A 25,589-nucleotide genomic window follows, 5' to 3' on the forward strand; every position below is an offset into this window, starting at 1 on the left:
ATTTAATGCCTCGTGGAAATAAGGGCAAAAATGATCTGTTTTTGTTTTTTTTTTGTATAAAAGTGGCCATATAGAGGTCACCAAAGGTCAAATATGTGATGGCACTATATCAGAAATTACATATCAACAGGAGTACTATTTGTGTGGAAATTTCATAGTTAAAGTGCACAATTGTGTTAAATTTGGGGGCTATGTCGCTATACTAGAATAGAGAGTGACAACAGATCCTAACTTCCAACAGCCATAAAATTCACACAGTCAATATGGGTAACTCATCATCGTCTGTACACTGTCAGTGTGTCCACTGCATGCTATAAAGAATATGCCACTGAATAAGTACGCGTGGGCTTGTATGGGTGTGTGTGCGTGCCTACAATATAGTGTCATTGGGATCATTGCAATTTAGTGTCATTGGGCATTCTTTATTTTTATTTTTTTAAAATAGTAAGTTAGACTTTGTTTGAGCAAGTACAGTATACCCATCAGACTGATACCCCTAGTATAGCAACATAAAGGGAAACTATCTAAGCTCTGTAAGATTCCAGTTAAACGCTATGGAGCAAATACATGTATACTGTTTACAACATTAATATCTATTGGCCCAATAAATTCTGCAATGCTTACAAGTACTTATCACTGTCCAAAAAAATGTGAGCAAGTGAGAGAGTAACTTGCTCACGTACATATGTGAGCAAGTTACACTCTCGATACAAGCGAGCAGAGTACCAGTGTGTGGTGGGGACAACATCGGAATGGGAGGGTGATTGCTGTGCATATTTGGTAACTACAATTCATTCAATTCAATTCATTGCAAACTAACTTGTATTGTGACTTTTGCCATGTGCGGGCCTGGTGTATAAACTACCTCAGTACTAACTACATCTGAGATTTTCATTTAGGCTCCTCATAGACTTTGAGTAAACGCCTCGAACAGGCCCTGTCTTCAGTGTGTACTCACTCCAGTGCCTAACTGGTAAAGGTTGATAAGAACTACTAGGGTGAACTACACCAGTGACTAGTCTTATCCCCGGAATTCATCACGACAGCTATACGAAGATGAAAGTCGATGCCAACGTATATCGGTTGATTGCTAGTAGTCAGCAACTCTAAGTGATCAGCATTAATACAATACAATACAATACAATCTGAAGCAACGGTTGCATTTTATTAACCAACCAAACCATTGCTCGCCTAAAAGCTTGCTACAGAGTACATTATATATATTGTGGGAACAAAAGCCTTACTGCGCTTATATCTCAGTCCGTACCACGGTATGCGGTACGCAGGTAACTCGACGCTCACGCGACCGCTGACGTTATGAAAGGACAGCGATGTTACCTAGATGATAAGATATAACCTTAAAGGTTAGTGTATAATAGGATGTAGCTTCCAAATAACCCCATCCTTCCCCCCCATAAAAGAAATCTTACCCTAACCAGAAAGGATTTTCAGCTATGTGTAGCCCGCAGTCTTTATAAACCTGAAGGGTAAAAGAAGGTGGAAAGCTAGCTACTGTTTGTGTGTGTGTGTTTAATAAATTAAAAATGAAGAAAAAAAATTGTACAGCTTAAGAGCATAGATACTATGGTATGACTTTGACCTTTAAAGTTAACAGTGTTGATAGCTGGTCATTTTACAGATTGAAACCTTAATGGGGTTAGTTAGCTTTGTTGCTGGAACCGAGTACTACAATTAGTACTACAATAAATACGTACTAATTATATAGCAGTACGTATTTATGCATGTCCAATGATCGTTAAAGAAGCCCTACATTTAGGTACATGAAATGAGCACACAACAAACCAGTGTGGGATGTTTTCCATTTATTTATTAGGGATAGGGGTACCAATACATAACAATTTCTGCTTCAGCTCTAGGTTAGCCAGGTTAGATATGTGTATTAATTCTGATTGATTTTATCATTTGCTCTTAGTACATTAATTTAAAAAAAATAATGTTATCAGTCTGAATCATCTTCTCATCGACGAGTAAACTGAAACAAATCAATAACAACACACATGTAACTGTAACAACATAACATAACAATAATTACTGATTAAGCACTTGGGTTGCAATATAGGCTCCATTTAACATATACTAGAGGAAACTAGAGGAACCTTGATTGATAGCTAGGTTGTAACTGAATCGGAGTACATGTTTATAGGTATAAACGACAATTTAGGAAAAGCTATTGTACCCAATACAATACAGAACAAACTATTAATCGTGATTATCTTTTAACCTATAGGATGGCCCCCTTCTAGGAGTCATGTGTGGTTTATCATTTTATTTTGTATTAAACCTGTGTGATACGAATTTAGTTGCATAACAGATTATCTGTTCATGATTTATAATGCAAAATTGGGGTTGATGATTTCATTAACACATGCATGAACACCATGTTGAGTAAATTCAAAACATTTTCTAATAATGTTGCAGTGAACGATAGTCAGTGCTGTTTAAATGGCGAGCTATCACTTGAGTCTTCCGTTAAATTATCCATCAATTATTTTGTCATAGAAATTTATTTAATCTACTTAAAATGACATGGCCTCGATGACTCTACAGTACAGTGTATATGCGAAGTACCGATACTGTCGCATACTATCCAACTTGTATCTACCCCTACAAGGAGAACTAACTATTTATATGGGTACCTTAACAATTCTGTATTTTTGGGTTTGGATATCCAAACAAACAATTCAGTATCGTGGTTTGGTATCCAAATGATTATGTTTCTTTGTACTAAATATATATATATATACAACTTTAAAGTATGTGATAGACTGATTAACTAATTTAGTGATATGTTATATAACATTTCAAGGTGCCATTAACAGTACCTGTGTCTATGTCGGTTGTGTGTTTGGCATTGTATTCTGTTGACTATGGCATTCCTGATCCATATGCAATAGACGATAGCCGATTTTTTATTATTTTGCGTACATATGATAACTACTGTAAAGCTAACTTTTCAGACGTTGATACATGACATGTTGGCGACGAGGATGGGATTCACCGTGATTTAAACCCGTGCAACTTTATACTGGAGCATCACTTAACTGGGCATCGTGAAAGCTTAATGTGGCCAGAGCATGCTACCGTTGAGCACTCCATTTTTACTTGTGGGAAATACACTGGGGAAGCTGTAAAGATGGTAGGTAGTAGCTACCATCACTGAGGTGAATCATGGTGAGCAATGCATTCACCAGTATATAACAGGTGCCAAATCTGTGTTATAATAAAGTGTCAAACTCCTACAGTAGGTCTGCACCCCTTGGAACTGCTGACAGTAAGGCAACTTGAGGTGCAAATTAGAAAACACTTTTAGTGATATTTTGCTAAAGGTAACTGTCATACTTGTAGGGAAAGACTGTCATTTGGCAATGGATGCCCTCCTCTATAACATACTGATGCTAAACAATGCCAACTCACATTTTTTTAATTTGATCAGCATCCATTCTAAAACAAACAAAAAAAGTGAATAAACAAATCATTAAACATGATAAATAAAGTTTTTAATTTATTTATTTTCAGTAATACAGCTTTGGGTTGCTACAATGTACGACAACTGTATGAACACTTCAATTATTCACCTTATTTCAGTCATACTTCAGTGCACTGCACCGGCCTTGCACACCCGGTACATTGCACCGGCCTTGAAATTTCTGTGCATTGCACTGGCTCTCTTTAGAAACATACAAATATTAAGTAATAATACTTTTTGACTACAGCCAAGTCACACAATACAGTATAGCTTGGTATACATGCATAAAGCAAATTACAGTTACTTCAGTAGCCTCTATTATTGCCAACGTAATCTACTTGTTCTATTAAAGTACAAGAGTAAATAATGATAGATACTGTATCACAGTGCCCTGTTAATTGTACCAGTGTAACTTTTGTTGTCATAAAAGTGTCTCTGTCTGAGTACAGCTCTATACAAACCATATCATCACTTTGAACACTAAAGCACAATATGTGACCAGATTTGCGTAAAGGCCTAGGGGTCTTCCACACACATCCACTTTTATGAATTTGAAAGATCATAACGTGATGCTCACTAAAGCTACAAACCTGAAAATTGTACCACCCCTTACACTATGTTAGTGTTCTCGACAGTGAAAATTTCAAGTCCATAGTTTCTCCATGTTCAAAGTTACGATATGCTGATTGTGTTAAATTGAATGTGTGTGGAAGACCCCCTTTTCGCAAATCTGGTCACAAATGTGCATACCACTTGTATATGTGCAGACAGGCAAATAACCAAGAGGGGTTCTGAGGACCTACCACCCCCCCCCCACATACACACACGTGCACACCAATTGTGAACAAAAGTACACCTTTTCACCCTACAGGGTTTTTTTTTTTTTTTTGGAGATAAAAAGTATCTAACCCATGACAAAGTCTGATTAAGGGGCCTGATAGACTAATTTAGGACCACTTGTTAATAGAGAATGCTTAGCACCTTCTTTCAGAGAATGCATTTTAACTATCAACCATTACTTAACACATTGAGACCCCTGTGTCAGCATTAACTAATGAAAGTTATTAATGGCTCACCTATCTTCATCAATATAATTAATTTCTAAAAGGTTAAACAAATATTAAAAATAAACAATAATACAACAATCCACATGATTGTATTAGCACTCATGCCACACAAGAAATGCCACACAAGAACACTGCTATATAGACGTTAACAACACATAGACATTCACATGGCGCATAACCACACACATATTATGCATACAACTCACGTTTATACACTCGCAAACGCATATCTGCGCAAACGTGAAAGTATACCTTAAAGCCTTATAAAGCCTAGCATGGGTAATACAATGATATAAATGCCTGGTAAACTTGCTTGTAGCTATTTGTTGTGGACTGCTTTGACTGCTTTGTATGCATGGTCCTTATGTGACCCTAGGGTCCACAGTCTGTATCCTACCTGCTATTAGTTAAGTAAACTTATGTTCGAAAACATAAGAACAATACCGCAACAAAAGAAAAAAAATTAACCTTTCCAAATTAAAAAGCGCCCTGACCAAATTGGATAATGCACACGTATACATTAACTCTAGCCGTTGAACTCGCTTGCATGCACGTACACATACACTACATCACACACACCCACACACACACACACACACCCACACACACACACACACACACACACACACACACACACACACACACACACACACACACACACACCCACACACACATACACACACGCACACTGACAACCTTATACCATACATACAGTAGACACATTTGACAAATCACAACTCTACGTACATTTGAAACTGCACACAAATCTCACCCTTTAATATCCTAGCAGCTGCAGGTGGTGTACTATCAGCATTACTACAAAGCCAATGATATTGAGTCATGGATGCAGCTAATGTCTTACAACAGTGTACAAGCAATTATGTGGGCACCAAACTTCAACTGTGGCTCTTAAGTTTAGGCTGGCCAGTGGCTATCTCACTGGATATATCTCATTATACATAATACAACCATGATCTACCTATATGTACTTGGCTCCATGCTCCCATACCCTGGCAAACAACTTACTTGTAATGTTTGCAACAGCAAGCGCCCATGTTCGGTTAATCAATTAACGTTCTAATCAATTATAGTGATCAACACCCTGGGTCCCATTCCATATGCACGCACTGCTATGGTACATTGTCGGCTGCGGCCACCATAACTTCAATTTCAGTGCGGCGCCCGTCTGTGTTATCAGGACCACGGTGATCACTTACTAGCATATTTAAGCTGATATCAATCTTTTTTCCGATTAACTACTCGATATTGCTTACCCGCTCGCTTACAGCTGATTTCAAAATATCAGGCCGTCACGTGACTCTACTGTTAGTTCGTCATCGCTAAGTGTCCATGACACCAAGAACCTATGGATATATTCGAAATGACTCACGTTGCAGACTAATTAATGACTACGCTCTATTGACTTTTTTTGGGTCATTTGTGGAATGATTTTAGTATTCTGCACTCATTGGTAAGCTGCACTCATTCGTACATTAATGTAGACCACGACACACACAAATGAGCCGACAATGGCTGATCACAATTTTTTTTTTGAAGCCCATCAATAGATGTGTCTGTGGTAGATCAGCACATGCATTTTGTTTGAAGCCAACATTAATAGTCCATCATTAACACTCCTTCCATCATCCTTTCATACATTTGATGGGACTATTAGGGCAGCATACATACACACAGGTGGGCAGCACATGCACATCTGGTAGCTGGTTGTCAGCTGGCCGGTGCTACGTGCGTGTGGGTAACCCTAAGGGTGTCATACACGACAGTGGCAACTCACAGTATTTTATGCCTGTGCGATGGATGAGACCGTGACGGGTAACGGCAAAAGGTAGCCATCACAACACTGGATGGGTTGACCGAGTTGTGTCTTCCTCCAAGGTAGCCCTAACCCTAAGGACCGCTGCAAGGGAACAAAGCATATGTCAAGGGTGGTAAGCTGCACTCATTCGTACATTAATGCAGACCATAACACACACAAAGTAAGTAAAAGGAGCGGACAATGGTGGACATTTTTTTTCAAGCCCGCCCATAGAGATAGGGTTTGTGTATGTGGTAGATCAGCACATGCTTTCAGTTAGAATCACTAGTCTGTATACGGGAGTTTGTAAAACCCGAAATAAAGAATAGAGGAATAAGGAATAGCGGAATAACCAAAAATTTAATTCTAGCCTATTTCTACCGTATAGAGTCATTAATCGATTACCGGACGATTCTATATCCGGACACCTGTAGGACACCTGTAGCAGCCAAACGAATTATCCCACAATTCTGATATTTGGACCATAGGTGGACCCAGGTGTTAGGACTTTACATACCAAAATTTATGGCAATCGGTTGAAGCAGCTAGGAATGCAAAGCCCAAATGTCCGTCCGGCAAAAAAAAAATCATGACCGGACAAAAAGATCTTTATCCGGACAACAGCTCATAAATCCTCAACCAATAAATGGATTGCTTCCAAACTTGAGTATATGTAAGTATAGTCTATGCTTATACTATGATAAAAATTTGGAGTCCAAACTCCTCACCAGCTGGGGATATGGCTTGTTAAACTTGACCTACTGCAACGACCCTATTTCCGGATACCTCATCAACTGTAAGTAACTTGAGTGTATCTACAGCAACTTTTACTCCACTCAATCAATCTAAATGCTTTGAACGAAGGTTATATTGACATATTTATGTTATTTCTCCTCTCTAAATGTGTTTTATGGATACTTTTAGCTGTCCAGCTATTGCAGCTCTACACCCTACAATACATGTAAAGACGAGGTGTCCGAAAATAGTGGTCGTTGTAGTAGGTCAAGTTTAGCAAGCCATATCTCCCAGCTGGTGAGGAGTTTTGACTCCAAATTTTTATCATAGTAGAAGCATAGACTATACTTACATATACTCAAGTTTGGAAGCAATCCATTTATTGGTTGAGGATTTACGAGCTGTTGTCCGGATAAAGATCTTTTTGTCCGGTCATCGATTTTTTTGCCGGACGGACATTTGGGCTTCCCATTCCTAGGTGCTTCATCCGATTGCCATAAATTTTGTTATGTAAAGTGTTCCGGATATAGAATCGTCCGGGAATCGATTAATGACTCTACATGCTCTACAGTTATTATACGCTACTTATCTCCTAGTAAGACTACAATCGCGACGACGGAGCGATATTATTAGTGATCCTCAAGGTGATCTTTAAATAGGATGCACACAAAACAATCACTCTATTGCAGACTGGCTGAGCTAAACTACCTTCAAATACAATTTACTGTAGATCCGCTATTAAAAGATTGGTTCTTTCTGGTGTGCTTGCTTATTTCAGCTATCACACTCTAGGAACTGCCCAAATGTCAGCACCATCAAGATGGCCCTGAAGGACTTCACATCCAGTGATGGAGGCTATGCTAATCGACGCCCAGTCACATGATCGACCATGTAAGGTTGTTCTATTCAGTAGGGATTGTGATGTAATGAATGAGCTAACCCTAACCTCACTGAACATTTAGGTGGATGTGAGTATAAATACAGCGAGGTTAGCATGCTGAGACTAATTTTAGAGACAAGTGTGTTTAGGCTGCTCTAGAGACTAGCAATTAACCCTAAGGTGAACAATTATTGCGATGGAGTCAGACAACAGGAGTGTTGAAAGTGACCAGAGTCTTAATGTCTCTGTGGAGACTGAAAGTGAAAAGAAGGTGCAGTTGGGTGTGTATAAGGCCTCCATTTCATGTTTGCTTTAACAATTAGAATTTCCATGTGGATGGGGAGAGTGTGACGTTCGGGATGGTGACCAGCAAAGGTGAATATAAGCCAAGATCCAATTTCACCCTACAGTTACAGACATTTGTTGAAGTTGGCAAGATGACTGGGTATTTTGCCACCGTCAAAAGGGAGCTGGACGGCAGAGAAAGGTGATACTGACTGATCGTGTTAGGTGCATGGCTGCAAGTGGCTTAGGATTAGACTTTGTGGAAGTGTTAGGGTTAGAAAATGTACAAATAATTCTCACTTGAAGTGTAGAGGTCTAAAGAGGTTACTGAACCTAAGATTTGGCAGCTGGCAATTTGGTAACCCAAACCCTAAGGCAATCAATAAGCTAGGGTCTGTAGATATGTGCTAAATCACTTACAAACCTTGTGGGCTCGTTCTAACTTAACAATTGGGTTTGACTTTTCACAGACTCTGCTACTACACGACAGAAAGTCTGCTGTTTAAACACCGCTTCCTTCATGAATTAACAACAACCTTTAAGAGTGGCGGCTTGACTTGTTCTCTGACCGATAGGGAGCTGGTGGAATTTCACAATCACCTCGAGAATTCTTTTCCGCACGGAGAGGAACACAGAACCAAGCAGGGCCTGGAGTGCGTGGGTAGGCAGGAAAAAGACAACACTTGGGTGCTGAGCCCCGAAATTCACATTAGCAGATCTGGCATTCTAATTCCTACGAGAGAGTCCAAATACGCTTGGCAGCCGATCGGAGGACCAAACATTGAGCTGCCCGCTGGTAAGAGCCAAAGTCTGACGCTGCCACTCTTCAGCAACATTGCCGTACCTCTGGAGTCCAGCAACACCCTTAATGCGCTACTGGAGGTAATGAAGAGCACACTGAAGCACAATTTTGTAGCAGGTGAGCCAGGCTATTGCATGGATGAGGTCTTACACATTGGTTTGTGGAGCAGGTGTGCTATCAGTAGCAGCGGGCATCATGGCTCTCCACTATGACACCGTGCTGGACCTGAATGGTTCGTGTCTGATTCCATTCTTGTTTGGAGACACCGAGACAGGTATGTGCGGTGTGATCTTAGCGAGGCCGACTGTTATGTATAACCCTAAAGGAAAATCCACAGCCATAGAGTGCACTCTGTCTGTGTTTGGACAGAGAGAGGTCAGCCACCTCATGAAGACGAAGGGGACTTCCGATAGTCTGTGTATGGAGAGAATAAAGAAATCCACTCTGCCGTTTGCCCTGGATGATCCAAAAAACATGGACGACATTGGAGATCTGCTGATACAGCTGTGCAACGGCAAGCTGATCGGAAACATGCGGACAGGACTTTACAAGCCACGTTCAATCCCACTTTTGTGCTGCAATTTTAACGTGTGCAGCGTAAGGAGGTAAGAGTCAAAATAAGATTAAAATAAAACTGTACAAAGTTGATAAAGCATCAATGACCTGTTAACGATGGTTGGTGGTAATATTCTTCTGTCCCATGTGTAGGTACATGTCAAGAGCGCTGCTGATACCCTTTGATAAACCGGCCGTGGGACCAGTTAATGAAATTGAGTCTGCTGCGTTCAGTGGCTTGAGAGTGGCATGCAGAAATGCTTCATCGGCAGTCGGATGGGCCATCAGTATGGGTGAAGCGCTCAGGAATGATGTTGCTTACGTCCACAATGAACTTTTCAAGAGGACTATGAGCAGACTGGCCGGGGTGGATCCCAGACTGGTGACCGGGTATACGGTGTGCCTTTACTTTGCAGAAAAGGTAATAGTGTAGTAGTTAGAACATACCGTCTGTTGAGACAGCACGCATGTGCATGTGTACACTGTGCCTGATCGTAATAACCTTTGCAGCTTGCTGTGGAGAGTAACTTTGGCTACCTGATGGATGAACTGGAGGAGTTCATCGAAGAACGGGTATTGCCCATCTTGTGCCCTACAGAACCACAACGCCTAGCTGAGCATTCTGTTGACCCTCTGGATGCTAAAAAGGCAGTAGTCCTCAGCACCATAGAAGAGGCAGTGAGTTGGGCAGAAAAAATGGTGGAGGAAAAAGGAAAACATGTGGTGAGCGGATTGGACACGTGTGGTTCATACTTAGGGTAAATCTTAATACGACACACAGGTATTACAGAGCATGCGGACAGGGGTAACGCTCCAAGGGAGAAGAGCCATGGCAATCTGCCTCGAGGACATGGCGCAAGCTCTAACAAACAGCGCAACCGCTATCAGGGATGCAGTCAAATGCTGCAAGATGGGGGCTAACAACGTGGCAAGGGACTTTGTGCCGAAAGGAACCAATAACTGCACTATAAAGAGAGGCACAAATTCCTATTCTAGAAAGTGCACGGTAGTTTGGCAGGACACACTACCGGAAAACATTACCGTAACAGTCTGCCAAGGTGATTAAGTTTTTGTGACCTTGTGGGGACATGATCAATATTACACTTACACAGCTACCAGTGTGCCAGTGGAAGGGGTGGAACCCAAGACTGGGCCTAAACCAGCCAGCCTTGATGGTAAACCCAGGCTTCTTATAATTCCAAACTAATATTGTTTGTGTCTACAGGTAGCACAGAGCCTGTGGATGACAAAAATCGTACAATAATAGAACCAAAGGATAATCAATTTTCGGCAGGTGAGCACACTAGCCACGCATGATGTCATGGTTTATTTAACGTTGGACAGGTGAGATCACTAGTAGCAGCGATGACGAAGAGGGTCATAATGGGCAGGACAGCGAGAATGGAAAAAGGCGTACAACAAGAAGCAGCTCAACCATTCCAACAAAGAAATGGAAGAAGAATCTGGATCCGAACAACCCTTTGGACTAACTAAACCCACACACACACACACACACACAGTACAATTGTACACCATTTATAAACTAAATAGTAATTGTTCTATATACAACCAAGACTCACAGTGTTATTTGATGAACCATTTTTGTCGGTCTTCTCCCGATTACAACCCGCCTTAGGGTTGGACGAAAACCACCTCGCCTTTCCTGCAATCTGTATTTGGGATGGCGAGCACCTATTGGGATGTTAACAACAATTGTAACAATTGGATTAGGGACTTGACGTACTGGCTAAGCGAACTAGCATATTCAGGTTAAAGTTTGTCCACACTGCCGATGGTCTACATGTGTCCTAAAGTAGAAAATAACAAAATTAATATGTATCAGCGGCTTGCCAAGGTGGGAACAAATTAATAATCCAATGTTGCAACTGAAGGGACATCTCCAAACTGATTTTGGTACGCTTGCTAGCTCCAGACCCCCCCCTTAACGTCACACAGTGGAAAACAATGTATTAACACAAAACTCATGTCTCCAGCTCACAAGAATCCTTACTCTGTTCTCCAACATTTCAGTCAGAATAAACTCAAACCCACAATCACAGATAATAACTTCCAACGCACATTCGTAGCCTTCCAACTTACCTCGATCCATTGCGTGCTTATACACAAGTAAGCCATCCAAGTGTTTAAATATAATTCATATGAGCAATTTATTAAATAAATACTAATAGAACACTATTGCTCTATACCCAACACTCACAATGTTATTTGATGGAACCATGATTGTCGGTCTCCTCCCGCTTGCAACCCCGCCTTTCCTGCAGTCGTTATTTGAAACGGTGTGCACCTATTGGGATGTTCACATCAATTGGATTGGGGACTTGACGAACTGATGGTTGAATCACTAACGTATTCAGGTTTAAGTTTGTCCGCACTGCCGATGGTCGCCGATTGTTTACACGTTTCCTAACAAATAAATGAAGGTTGGGCGAAACCACAATTTCCTCACCCAAGTATGGAAACGTCCACTTCCACGTAAACAACCACCACTAATACACGAGTTGAATTCAGTGCCAGCCCTGGTTCAGTGCCACGCTATTCACACCGCCATTTTATTTATGTCGGCACGTGCATCTGGTGAGGTGGATATGGCACGTGTGAGAGCATAGATTACTATGTGAAGGTATAAACAAGTTTTAAACAGTTTACAATACAGAGCACAAGTAAATTAAAACTTGAAATAATATATTCACAGATCTGAAGCAATGTGTATGAGTATTACAAGTTAATCTTTGCCACAGCCGGCATTACTAGACTTGGGATTCCAGTTCACTGCAATGGGGTGAGTCGTCAGTACAACAGATGAGACAGTGATGATACGGATGTCTACATTGGATGATAAATAAAGTAAGCAGGTTAATACACAATATTAGTAAGAATCAATTATTAATATTACTGATCAGCATTGGCTATCTAGCATATAGCTTCAGTTGTTATACGGCTAGTGTATAAATGAGGTAGCTAGCTTGGATTTGATGAATGAAATACTGTTTATGTGTATGGGGTAGCAATATATGATATACTATAGGAGACTACTACAGAGATGCCAACCTCTGAACAATTTTAGGAGTGAGACCTCAAACACTACCAGCAATGTGGACCAGATTCAATTAGCTCCAGGATTTTTGGTAGTGAAGACCAAAAAAAAAAAAAAAAAAAAAAAAAAAGGTCGTCGCATGTTCTAAGTACAAAAATAAGCACAGGTCTGCCCAATTTTAAGCACAGGGCTAATTACGAAGCAGATCAGGCGTGAGAAATGCGTGAGAACTAAGCTGAAAGAGTGAGAAACAGAGGGTTAGGCGTGAGAGCGTGAGATTACTAGCCAAAGAGTGAGACTCACGCCTAATGCGTGAGAGTTGGCATGTCTGCTACTAGAGACTATAGGAGACTACTAGAGACTATTGGAGACTACTAGAGACTATAGGAGACTACTAGAGACTATGGGAGACTACTAGAGACTATGGGAGACTACTAGAGACTATAGGAGACTACTAGAGACTATAGGAGACTACTACAGACTATTGGAGACTACTAGAGACTATAGGAGACCACTAGAGACTACTAGAGACTATAGGAGACTACTAGAGACCATGGGAGACTATAGGAGACTACTAGAGACTATAGGAGACTATCGGAGACTACTAGAGACCATAGAGACTATAGGAGACCACTAGAGACTATAGGAGACTACTAGAGACTATAGGAGACTACTAGAGACTATAGGAGACTACTAGAGACTATAGGAGACTACTAGAGACTATAGGAGACTACTAGAGACTATCGGATACTACTAGAGACCATAGAGACTATAGGAGACCACTAGAGACCATGGGAGACTACTAGTGACTACTAGAGACTATAGGAGACTATCGGAGACTACTAGAGACTATAGGAGACTACTAGAGACTATAGGAGACTACTAGAGACTATAGGAGACTACTAGAGACTATAGGAGACTACTAGAGACTATAGGAGACTACTAGAGACTATAGGAGACTACTAGAGACTACTAGAGACTATAGGAGACTACTAGAGACTACTAGAGACTATAGGAGACTACTAGAGACTATAGGAGACTACTAGAGACTATAGGAGACTACTAGAGACTATAGGAGACTACTAGAGACTATAGGAGACTACTAGAGACTATAGGAGACTACTAGAGACTATAGGAGACTACTAGAGACTATAGGAGACTACTAGAGACTATAGGAGATCGCAGAGAAATACTGAAATATAGCTTTAAATACTGAAATAATGTATTTTATTTCTTTATAATTCGTGTGTGCAACATGAAGACAGCACCGACATTACTAGTACAACATTAGCCTCAGTCTGTTCACAGCATAACAACCCTATGATATACCTGTCCTTACGAGTGATCACGTGATGCTAAGAAACGGCTGCTTTAGTTCGAGATTCATGCTTTGAGTCAGAGAAATTAATTTGTGAGTTTAGAGGTGTTGTGAGTGAGAGTGAGATTTTGCTTCAATGCGTGAGAGTTGAGAGCTCTGGTTATACTCTGACCGAGTTTTTGTGTCTTGTGCATTGGCCAGAGGGTACATGACCAAATTTAATTGTGAAAATAGCCAATGGCTGACGGGTTGCTGTATTTGGTGGATCAACGGATCACGTGATGAACATATTATTCTACTACTCATTGGATTATTGTGTAATACTCTTGATATAGTAATTATTTTACTAATAATGACAAATGCTGCACCTTCATCGCTAAAATTTAGCTAGCTACGTAATCACAGATTAGCTAGCTACGTAATCACAGATTAGATCCACTACCTAGCTTTAAACACAAGTGTTTTTTTATCATTATTTTTAGTCAAGAGGATGAGACTAGGTACAGCCAGCCCATACCACAGCTGTAATCCTACAATCATTCTATAATTTACCTTCTTTAGGCTTTATTCTCATGGAAGGAGAGTGTGCCGTGGCCCAGACCGCTGAAGTGAGTCAATTCACCCGCTTTCCTGTTAAGAATATTTGCTTCTATAAAGATTGTCAACAGTGCTAGCTTACCAAGTTAACTTACTCAGGCTGTATCAGGAGTCAGTAAAATCCAGACTCCTCAAACACATGCCTATCCATGGAAAACGATGCATGTAAAGATGTGTTTATATAATTGTGTAACAATTTATCCTAAATTTAGGGTCAGCTGTGGATGTATTTGTTGATGAAAAGAAAGTATTTACAGGGCTGTTTTTCCAAGATGCCATGATGAAATACAATTTCAATTGTTTCCCAGAAGTCTTTTTTTTATGCTACTTATAAACTTAATGAACTTCGGATGCCACTGTACTTAATGTTAGTGATTGACAGCAATGGACAAAGTGAAATAGTTTCACTGTTCCTTACATCACTTGAAACCAAGGAAGCCATCACCAACATGGTAAAGGCTTTCAAATCTGTTAACCCATCATGGTGCAAAGTGGGTGTTGTAGTTACGGACAAAGATTTTACAGAGAGAGCTGTGTTTGAGGAGCAATTTCCAGGAGTACAATTACAGATATGCTTGTTTCATGCTTTAAGGTCATTTCGGAGGGAAGTGACAGTTGATAAACTTGGGATAAGGCCTGGAGAAAGGGATTACTCTTTAGAGATCATAACAAAGCTGGCTTATTCTCGTTCAGAAGAAGAGTATGAAAAGCATTATGCCACTTTGCTAGAAACTGCTCCTAAATCTGTTGTCAACTACTATAATGCTAACTGGCATGTTATCAAGCATGAGTGGGTAGAATGTTTCAAGTCAGCTTTTGTTACCTTTGGTGAAAGAACCAACAACAGGTTGGAATCAATCAACAGCAAAGTAAAGAGTGTCTGCTCAAAATTTGCTAGCCTCTCACGATTTTTTTGCGTGATATGCAGAAGTCACCTCTGTATTCTGAAGTTGGTGTTGTCAATAGATGGAAGCTGTCTTACTTGAAGGAGATTTTCAAAAAACAAAAGTTCAACAGTTCAAGATTGCTCGTATGAGGTATGTACACCATGTACTATACCTTGATCATTTAATGCACCTGCAGGTTAGCTATAGAAGTTCTGGTGATACTGTTCAGGGGATTAGTCGTAGCACACTTACCCAGCATCAGAATTTCAGAAAGCCAAAGCAATTGTTGACAAATTACCCTCTCTTGCATCAGAAGTAGGAATGGATGAATTCATGAAGAGAATGGATGAATTCATGAAGAGAATGGATACACTGAAGCAGGTTCATGATGCCTGGGCTCATGGTGGAAGTGTGATAGTTTTTGATGAAGATGATGAGAATATTCAGCAACTCCGCAATGAGAATAATCCGTGTAAGTAACCATATTGTGTAGCAAAAAACTTCTGTGGCTTGCTTACCCATTAATGTTTGTAGATGAAGTTAGCATTTGTCTCATTCAAACTTAGTGCACTTTTTGTCCTAAGAAAAGTTACTACCCTAAGAATTAATAGCTGTTGAGTAAGTGCTTCATCTATTTTGATAGCACAGAGGTTAATACGGTTGCATTATAAAATTATTGTTATTGCATGTTTTATATAAAATTACTGTATGTAAGGTTGAAGGAAAGTATTTTGCCTTCTGAAGTTTTGCATTATGCATACATGTGTATAACTATAAATTGTGACTGAATTTGTGAAAGGTTCCTTTTCCACACATTGTACATGCCAGCAAACAAAATGATTTAACACTTGATTCCTTATACTGATTAACTTGCTCTTAGTTTCAAAATTCAGCTAAACACTTTACTGCACTCATGGAAAATTAAAATAGTTATGAAGTAGGGCTACATCTCGACCTCGATAACTGACAACCATTTTATCTCGAATATTGATATAATAATGTACTTTTGTCAGCACAGTTTTACATATTTGTTGACGTAAAGTCCTCGTCAAGTCAGAAGTTTTACCTGTTGCTCATTTAATTTGATACCTTTCCAAAAGTTTTTCGTCTGACTGTGGTTGATATACACTAGATTGCAGAGATTTACTATCATCTCGATAATGAAAATCTTTATCTAATTTACAATAGGTATCTAGATTATCTGTTTATCTAAATTATCTCCCAGCCCTATTATGAAGCTTCAAAGTTCAGAAATGGGTAGAATTTGGGTATGAAAAAGGTACCTTTTTGTAAATCTGATCATAAATGCCAGAAACTTATGGGAGCAATGTTTAGAAAACATAAGAATTTCTGAATATGCCCTAGCTAGCTAGGTTCCAGCCACCTATGTTCTTTCCCAGAAAATTAACTAATTTTTGTTTTCAACATTTCTGACATACTGTGTGCCATTAATAACTGGATAATAGCTGTTCAAATCAGCAATACAGTGGACACTTGTGAAGGACACTTAGTACCACCTGTCAGTAGTGAAGTAACTATAGATGGTGGTGAGGTTTATCAGAGTCATGATGAGGAAGAGGACAATGATGATGGTAAGCAGGCAGTACTGTAGCACAGTTGCTATATTCCATTTGTGAATTTGATTAGCAACTGACAATAATGATAGCAGCACACCTGTGCTACTGGACGCCATTCGTAAAGGTATAGCACTATTGCACTTGTACGTATATAGTGAATTCTTGACCATATGTTTTGACCAGGGTGTGCACTAATTTAAGCATGTGCCTTTCTTCAGTAGTACACCCAAAAAGTGCGTCATATACATCTTATCTGACCACACCCAACAAAAATGTCTTAATGTCAGACACATCATTGAAAAACTATAATGTAAATCTAGTAAATTTTTAATATGAGAATTGTTTACCCTATTACGGTATGATGATTATGACAGTGCACAACAATTGTGCACTAATTTTCAATTATCAAACGTGAATTACAATAAGATGCACTATTTATTTAGTATTCAGGTAGACCAAGCATTCAATTCAACTGCAAACCTGTTTGGTATTTAAATCACACAATTTGTTTGCTAGAATTTCAAGATGTAACACTGCCACCTAAACTAAAGAAGAGAGGCAGGCCAAAAGGGGCAGAGAAAACTGTAATTGGGTTACCTAGAAAGAAGAAAAGATTGGACAAGCCTGTGCCATTTTTAAAGAAGTTGCCACTTGACAGAGAAAGAGGTGAGCAACTAATGTGACCTGATTTTGTAACACCTACCGTTTTGGCACATACACATATATGGACTTCTGTAGGCATGTCAATGCCCATGGATTATTATAGAGGCCTTATAAAATACTGTTTGTCTATATATATTTTAATATGGTGTACAAAATGTAGGTTTTCCAAAATCAGGTCACATAAATTATTATATTATACCGGATTCTAGTAATTCTACAGTGGTTTGTGGAACCTAGTGATGCAGAGATTGTCCTTGCATGAAAGGGCTTAATTCAGGAAGATGGTGTTGAAATTCTACCGGAACGCATTACAGCATCTCGTTTAGATGACCAAGTCCATTTGGATTCATGCAAGAAATACTTTACTCAGGATGGATGGATGGCTGTACATAATGTGGTGGAAGCAATAAAGAAGAATCCTGCTTATTACTGTGGCAGCTGTACTCGCTCTATTAATGATGATGAAGACGACTCCATACAATGTGATAGTTGCCTAGTATGGTATCATTTCAAGTGTGTGAATTTAAAGCAGAAGCCAAAGTGTGCAGTGTGGTTTTGTCGTTCATGTTATAGCAACATTCCTACTTAGTGTTAGTTGACCCCATAGCAGTACTGCATACTCCAACACATTGACTCTTTTAGTCTGTGCACATTATTAGTTGTTTTACATTTTTTAGCAATTAATCCATACAAGTGTATTACACAACAAAACTACAATTTTGCATATAACAATCCTGCTGAGAAGTGCTTAAATTAAGTGCTTTGTATCTTTTCTCCTATAAGCTTAAGTACTGTTGTATTAGTCTCTCATTCATGTTCATCTCTAAAAGCAATTTCACTTCATCCTTTTCTGCACTGTTTAACTTTCTTTACCTCGATAAATGGCTGTACATCTCCTATTAGCAAAAAATGGAATTTCATTATAATTTTTTAATTTAATAGCTGTAATTATCCACAGCAAACTCGTATTTACCATGCAAAGTGGTTTAGAATACACAGCACACTATTTCATAGGCTTTCAAGGCCAGTTTTAACAATATGTTTGTAATTCAATTTACTATACAAAATAAATAATGTGCAGGCAAACCAAAGGTTACAAAAGTATATAGTATCAACAACTCCAATACCGTATAGAGGGAACTTTCGACAAATTTGGCAATTTAGTCAAATCCGCCATTTACTCATAGCGTCTCAGATTAGCTTCTTTATAGCTAAACATTGCATGAGCTTGAATTTGCCAAAGTTTTTATTTTGCCAAATGCAATTTAACTAAAGTTTACCCCCGCCAAAGTTTCTCTCCATACAGTAGTTTATGCATTAGTGCTGTCATACACAACCAACACAATCGACATCAGTTACAACCTTATTGACATCATGATTGTGATTCATATTGACATGAGACACTGTGAGCTGCTGGCAATCTTCTGTCCAGCAAAGTTTCACTGAAGCTGGGCAGCCTTGCTTGATTGTCCTGCAAAATACAGCAAAGCAGAAACATAAAATAGTATACATGGTATATAAACTATTAGAAATTGCAGTCGGCCATGGGTTGCTGTATTGGGTGAATCATTGGTCGACAGATCACGGGTAGACGGTTCATATGATGAACATATTCCACTGCTCATTGGAGATGTGTAAGTAATGTCAGTGTTGTAATACCCTTGGTATAATAATTAGTTTACTAGTATAATGACAAAACACTGATTTTAACTTCTCAACTGTACTCACCATTTCAGATTTACGGATTTAGCTAGCTATGGCGGTCATATTAAACTTATGTATACAGTACATAGTCTATATAGTCCACTATCTGGTGCTGCACAAGTAGCTACATCGTTTTCCATGGATAGGCATGTGTTTGAGGAGTCTGGATTTTACTGACTCCTGATACAGCCTGAGTAAGTTAACTTGGCAAGCTAGCACTGTTGACAATCTTTATAGAAGCAAATATTCTTAACAGGAAAGCTGGTGAATTGACTCACTTCAGCGGTCTGGGCCACGGCACACTCTCCTTCCATGAGAATAAAGCCTAAAGAAGGTACATTATAGAATGATTGTAGGATTACAGCTGTGGTATGGACTGGCTGTACCTAGTCTCATCCTCTTGACTAAAAATAATGATAAACACTTGTGTTTAAAGCTAGGTAGTGGATCTAATCTGTGATTACGTAGCTAGCTAATCTGTGATTACGTAGCTAGCTAAATCCTTAAATCTGAAACGGTGCGTGGATTTTTTAGCGATGAAGGTACAGCATTTGTCATTATTAGTAAATAATTACTATATCAAGAGTATTACACAATAATCCAATGAGTAGTAGAATAATATGTTCATCACGTGATCCACCAAATACAGCAACCCGTCAGCCATTGGCTATTTTCACAATTAAATTTGGTCATGTACCCTCTGGCCAATGCATAAGACACAAAAACTCGGTCAGAGTATAACCAGAGCTCTCAACTCTCACGCATTGAAACAAAATCTCACTCTCACTCACAACACCTCTAAACTCACGAATTAATTTCTCTGACTCAAATATCGGTAAACTTTCCGCATCACATCGTGCCACGAGGCAGACACAGTATCGATACCATCTGATCAGGTCACGTGACTCGATTGGTGTCGATAGCGTATTGGTGGCCCTTAGCACCTCCAACCAATTGGTGTCAATAGCAAAAGCCATATTGTTAACCTTTCATAGGCGGTCCCTTACGGACCACTGCCGTAATATTACATCCAAAGTGGGTATTACTCGAAAGACCAGCGCCGTAATATTACGTCCAAGATTATTGGCAGTAAAGAAAGAGCTATAACTCCGCAACAAATGAAGCTATTAGATCGAAACAGGGGCCATTTTATTCGCCATTCATAGGCGATTCTTTTGATGTATAAGGCTAACTTATCACGCAAAACTAATCCTGTACAAAATTCCTAACAAAGAACAAACATTTAATATTTACACAACAATAAAACTAACCTTGTAGAAATCGCTCCATAACTTTGGCTGTGTTCATCGTATTAACTTCAAATAAAGCTCAGAGTGCTCACTATTTAGAGGCGAATAATTTGATATACAAGATCACGTGATGCGGTTCAAAAAAATAAAATGGCGGACTGTTTTCATTGATTGTGTCACAAAGAAATTGCAGGGGCGGATCCAGAGTCTGGAAAGAGGGGGGGGCACCTTGCTGAAAAAAGTTGAAGAGCAAAAAAAAAAGGTCACAACAATAGTAGTTAGTTATCCTTTACCAAATATATTATATCACGTATGTTATGTAAACTAAAATCCTATTTATAGCTTCATCAGTAAGCTGCACTGCCTCATAAACATTGTGACTGCTTTATTAGAGTAATTGACTGCTCTATTAGAGTATCTCGATCTTGTATGCAATTTCTTGAAGGGGGGGGGGGGGGGGGGGGCATTTGCCCCAAATGCCCCATCCCGGATCCGCCATTGAATCGGTCGCATGTAGGTGTTTGAAACTTACCTTAGTACTTTTAAGACATTGGTTCTACACTTTGGTAAGTTAGATAATGTTGTTTATTATTGTCAGGCGAGTCTTTTAGTATAATTTGTTATACAATTGATCACTTGTACAGTATTCAGTTAGAAACAAATCCCCCTGTAGAGAAATCAGTAAGGCAAGTTATCCTGCATTACCTGCAAAGATTTCAACTATTTTTCAAGTCACCCTGTAGAGAGATCAGTAGAACAAGCAGCTTTGTTGAGAGATCTGATACATCACTTCCAAACTGATTTACATCTGACATGGGAAGACTAGTAAAATACTAGGATTTCTAGGATTTTTCCAAACTCCACAGGAGACCGAGTGTAGCTCAACCAGTAAAAGCAGGCTGGATACACGTATTAAAGCTGCACATTTTCACAAGCCAAGCTAAGGAAAGGTATGTGTCCATTAACTACACTCTCTCACAGATATCAATGATGGTAACTTAGAGGATAGTGTAACAGAACACACAACATATGGTAATACAGGTAGCAAGCAATACAGTCATAAAAAATAATAAAATATCAAAACAATTGTTGCAGGATTGTTTGAAATGGACTTGGGATTAGATGCAATTGATGAGTCCATGTTTGACGACCATGAATAGCAGCTGGTAGAGAAACGAAGGTATGAGCAGTTCATAATGAAGACTTGTGGCTGTACTAAAGGTGATGGAAAGTGATTTGTTTTCTGCACAGCATTACACTGATCTCCGAGCTCAAGCTACACTTCTCACTCACGAACAGCTTGATTTGGTAATTATGGGATCCATTATGTCTACCACAAATGCGAGTGACGACGTGATCCATGGCTGCCACAAACCTGCAAAAAGACAGATAACGTGTATTGCCCACATGTATAGTGGACAACAGTTGTGCAGAAAAACATACAACTTTCTGCATAGTGTGGGGAAACACAGGGGTTAATTAGGTTCATGAGGAAGGAGACAAACTTAACTTATGGCTAGCATTACTAGTAGCATTCTCTGACACACTATACAGTGAAACTTGTCATAGCGGCTACCTGTTTATAAAGGCCATTACAGCTAAATAAAATTCCCTAATGAAGAATTTGTACTACTTCGTACTGCATGGAAAAGACAGTACGTGGTAGTGCTTTCGGTCTCCCACAAAAAATACAATAATATAGCTGCTTATGTACTTATGTACAGCTTAGCTTATTTCTCAGCAACTTCTCTAAAGCCAATGGACTATGTATGAAAAGCCTTTTATAAAGAATTCATTATAAGTATTATGAAATCTTGTTTGTGGGATGTACTCGTAAAGGGAATGTGTTTACACAAACCACAAGCCCATTTACCAGTAATGTGTTTATTACGTAACCCCTTTTTACAGAACACTACAGTCATTGTGTTGTGTATTGGCCAGAAGGCAGCGTTTCTTGCTTTAACGCTTCCAAAGTGCAGCCTGACAAGGTGGCTATAGGCCAGGAGTGCCAATTAACAATGGGGAAAAACAAGAAGCAAGACAAAGAAACGTAAACAGAAGATGAACAGCAATGAAGCAGAAAAAGAGAAAACAAAACGTAAACGGAAGAAAAACAACAATGAAGAAAAGGCTAAAACAAAGAAAAACAGTGGTGAGTTAAAATATTTTACATATACATCAATAATGCATAAATTACAGGTACAATTTTATTTGTCACACCAACATCTGAAGTGGGTTCTGTTGAGGCAACAGCTACTACCGTAGTATCTCTCTGGTGACATCTTCCAGTTCATCCACTGTGTAGACAGAAGTCCTACCTCCCAGTTTGGCAGCAACCTTTGCCAGTAGTGATACCTCCCAACTTGGCAGTGACCACAGCTGTTACTTTACCATTGCCCCACAGTTCTACAGTGACAACGCCTCATTGTTTGGCAGTGAATATGCCTCCTAACTTGACAGTGATAATGCCTCCTAGCTCAGCAGTGACAACAGTTCCTAGTTTGGCAATGACTACACCTGTCACTTTACCATTAGTCACGTCTCACAGTTCTACATTGATGACATCCATCAGTTCTAGTTGGGCAGCGATGACACCTGTCACTTTGACGCCTCCCACTTTGCCAATTGTGACATCTACAGTGGTGACACCATCAGCAAGTTTAAGGAGCTTCCCTTATGTACCACCTTCAACATCAACAACAACTACGTTAGTATCAGAAGTTAAAGAAATGACACCACTGTAGGCTGACAGGGTCCTGGATCAATTGCAATCCATGTATGGTGGTACCTGGGACCCATATGATGAGCTGGCATTCTGTGATTCAGGTATTTATCTTTTAAATCAGATTTGTGATCACAGTTATATATCACAGGCTCTGAGAATGATATGCCCTGTAGAACAAACAACAACAGTAACAATCAAAATAGTTACATCAGCAGCAACAGCATTGATGGCAACAACAGCTTTGATAGTAACAACAGCATTGGTGGCAACAACTGCATTGATGGCAACAACATTATTGAAACAATGGAATTTCTAGTTGTTTCTGTAAAAACATAATGGAGAATCAAATAACAATCATTCATCTACTCAAAGCTGTGGAAAATACTCAACAAAGAACAAATGGTGTTGTGATCTTATAGTTACTATTTTTAAACAGAAATCCAACATCAAGCAGATACATCAATGAATCAACCAGCAGTGTTACACATCAACAAACACTGACATATCAACGAACACCATTAACAAGCGAACAAACATCAACACGCCAACTAACAGTATCACTCACTGACCAACAAACATCATCACTCACCGACCAACAAACATCATCACTCATCAACCAACAAACATCATTACTCACCGACCAACAAACATCAACAAATCAGCAGGCTTCATCATCGAATCAACAATTAGCAACAATCCTACAGGTGTCATCAGCAACTTCATCATTGGCTTCTTGCATTGAAATACCAATATCCGGTAATGCCCACAAATATGGCATGGTTTCATTGAGTGAAATAAATCATAATTCATTAGTGGGTCCAGACATCATTGTAGCCAAGTACAAGCGATATCACAAAGAAAGCAAGGTGCCAACGTTAGCTCAACAACTGGCTCAGAAGTCATACTTCGGGGATGATGTGCTGGTTAGATGCACTCCACTTGGTAGTACGCTATACCCTGCTCTTCCAATTGTAGAGCTGAATGAATTAAGGAGAAAAATATTTCAGCTGTTTCCAGAATACTGGCTGAATCCATTAAAATTTGAAAGCACCTCGACTGAATGTGCTAAGTCTATCGGTCAACGCGCAAGCGGCTAAGAAATCAGAATCCATAGTCAATTAATTATTTATACAAGCTAACTACATATTATTGTTTACATACTCTCATATTACTGTATTACATACATAGTGAATATCGTGAAAATTGTATGCAACTTACTATTTGATGATGTGAAAATGTACCAGGTCATTATCATTCACCGGTTCCTTTATCTCGAGCTTTGACGTTGAACCAGGCAAGGACTTTTTAAAAGCAATGCGGTAGGGAAAAATATTCCTTCGTATTAATTGGACTGCTTCACGTGAGCTATTCTAGAAGATTCCTTTAGAGTGTGTCGGTGTAGCAGACGCTTGTTTTGACTGACAACACAAGTAAATGTGGCTTTCAGGAACGGGAATTATAAAGGAGTTTCTTAGTGATTATCAAAGTAAACCGAGGTGAGTTTCCGTGATTACAAAAACAGAGCGTGTAACTGGATGGCTGTCGTCTCGTCGTCCTCCATCATCCATTCATCGACTATCCTCTGTATTTTGCGTGTTATCTTCAAAGGTCTTCCAGAACCAGGGCTTCTTGCAATGGATCCTGTTGTTATAAATTTCTTGATAAATTTCGCTATCCCAATTCGTGAGGTTGTGACAGTTCCTTTGTCTTTCTGCAGCTTCGTTATTGTTGGAGGTAGATACCCTTGTTGGTAATAGTATAAAATTCGCCATTTCTCGTACCAAGAATAAACCATATTTCAGTAGCGCAGACAATCGAACAAACAACAACTGTACAGTCTTTTACTTAACTGCTGCTTTATCCTTATATAGCTACTGTAGCAAATGTAAAAACACTTAATAAGTTTTATACGTGAATTAGCTATGCACCCCAATCGCTATTACTCTGCAACCGTTTTTAAAGAGAAAAACGTTTGTTTTGTAAAAATGGGACAAGTATAAAACAACACCTTGACGGACGTTTTTACTAGAGCAAATGTAAACTTTATTTTGTCCCCTACTGTATGTGATCTTGCTGCATATGGTGTGTGCATTTTTTCAATCATAAACTGGTTTCACCAGACCAAGCAAAGAACCTCGAGCAAATAACCCGGGGTCAGTCAACTAACAAATCATGGTTTTTGCATT

The 25,589-nt window shown here is 39.4% G+C and overlaps 3 protein-coding genes across 5 annotated transcripts; 2 read left to right on the top strand and 1 right to left on the bottom strand.

Moving 5' to 3' along the window:
- Window positions 1–1,943: 1,943 nt before the first annotated feature.
- LOC136245832 (uncharacterized) lies at window positions 1,944–12,218 on the bottom strand. Of its 2 annotated transcripts, XM_066037305.1 has the most exons (8): window positions 12,095–12,218; window positions 11,995–12,051; window positions 11,846–11,932; window positions 11,372–11,435; window positions 11,208–11,319; window positions 3,597–3,688; window positions 3,436–3,462; window positions 1,944–1,993 (listed from the first exon to the last, which is right to left on the bottom strand). In XM_066037305.1, the coding sequence occupies exons 3-6, from the start codon at window positions 11,864–11,866 to the stop codon at window positions 3,607–3,609; spliced, it is 279 nt and encodes a 92-aa protein (XP_065893377.1). In that variant the 5' UTR covers window positions 11,867–11,932; window positions 11,995–12,051; window positions 12,095–12,218; the 3' UTR covers window positions 1,944–1,993; window positions 3,436–3,462; window positions 3,597–3,606. The 2 variants fall into 2 exon arrangements, with proteins under 2 accessions (XP_065893377.1, XP_065893376.1); XM_066037304.1 differs by lacking the exons at window positions 1,944–1,993; window positions 3,436–3,462; window positions 3,597–3,688; ... (1 more) ...; window positions 11,995–12,051; window positions 12,095–12,218 and adding exons at window positions 6,065–6,472; window positions 11,639–11,833.
- Window positions 12,219–14,947: 2,729 nt separating this feature from the next.
- LOC136245314 (zinc finger SWIM domain-containing protein 3-like) lies at window positions 14,948–15,774 on the top strand. Its single transcript, XM_066036797.1, has 3 exons — window positions 14,948–15,466; window positions 15,564–15,634; window positions 15,681–15,774. The coding sequence occupies exons 1-3, from the start codon at window positions 14,948–14,950 to the stop codon at window positions 15,772–15,774; spliced, it is 684 nt and encodes a 227-aa protein (XP_065892869.1).
- Window positions 15,775–15,831: 57 nt separating this feature from the next.
- On the top strand, window positions 15,832–18,509 carry LOC136245493 (uncharacterized). 2 transcript variants are annotated; one of them, XM_066037031.1, is made up of 5 exons: window positions 15,832–15,956; window positions 16,951–17,076; window positions 17,132–17,185; window positions 17,578–17,727; window positions 17,934–18,507. In XM_066037031.1, the coding sequence occupies exons 1-5, from the start codon at window positions 15,839–15,841 to the stop codon at window positions 17,984–17,986; spliced, it is 501 nt and encodes a 166-aa protein (XP_065893103.1). In that variant the 5' UTR covers window positions 15,832–15,838; the 3' UTR covers window positions 17,987–18,507. The 2 variants fall into 2 exon arrangements, with proteins under 2 accessions (XP_065893103.1, XP_065893104.1); XM_066037032.1 differs by lacking the exon at window positions 17,132–17,185 and having other exon boundaries at window positions 17,934–18,509.
- The last annotated feature ends 7,080 nt before the right edge of the window (window positions 18,510–25,589 follow it).

This window comes from Dysidea avara, chromosome 15 (assembly GCF_963678975.1).
Source record: "Dysidea avara chromosome 15, odDysAvar1.4, whole genome shotgun sequence".
NCBI lineage: Eukaryota > Metazoa > Porifera > Demospongiae > Dictyoceratida > Dysideidae > Dysidea > Dysidea avara.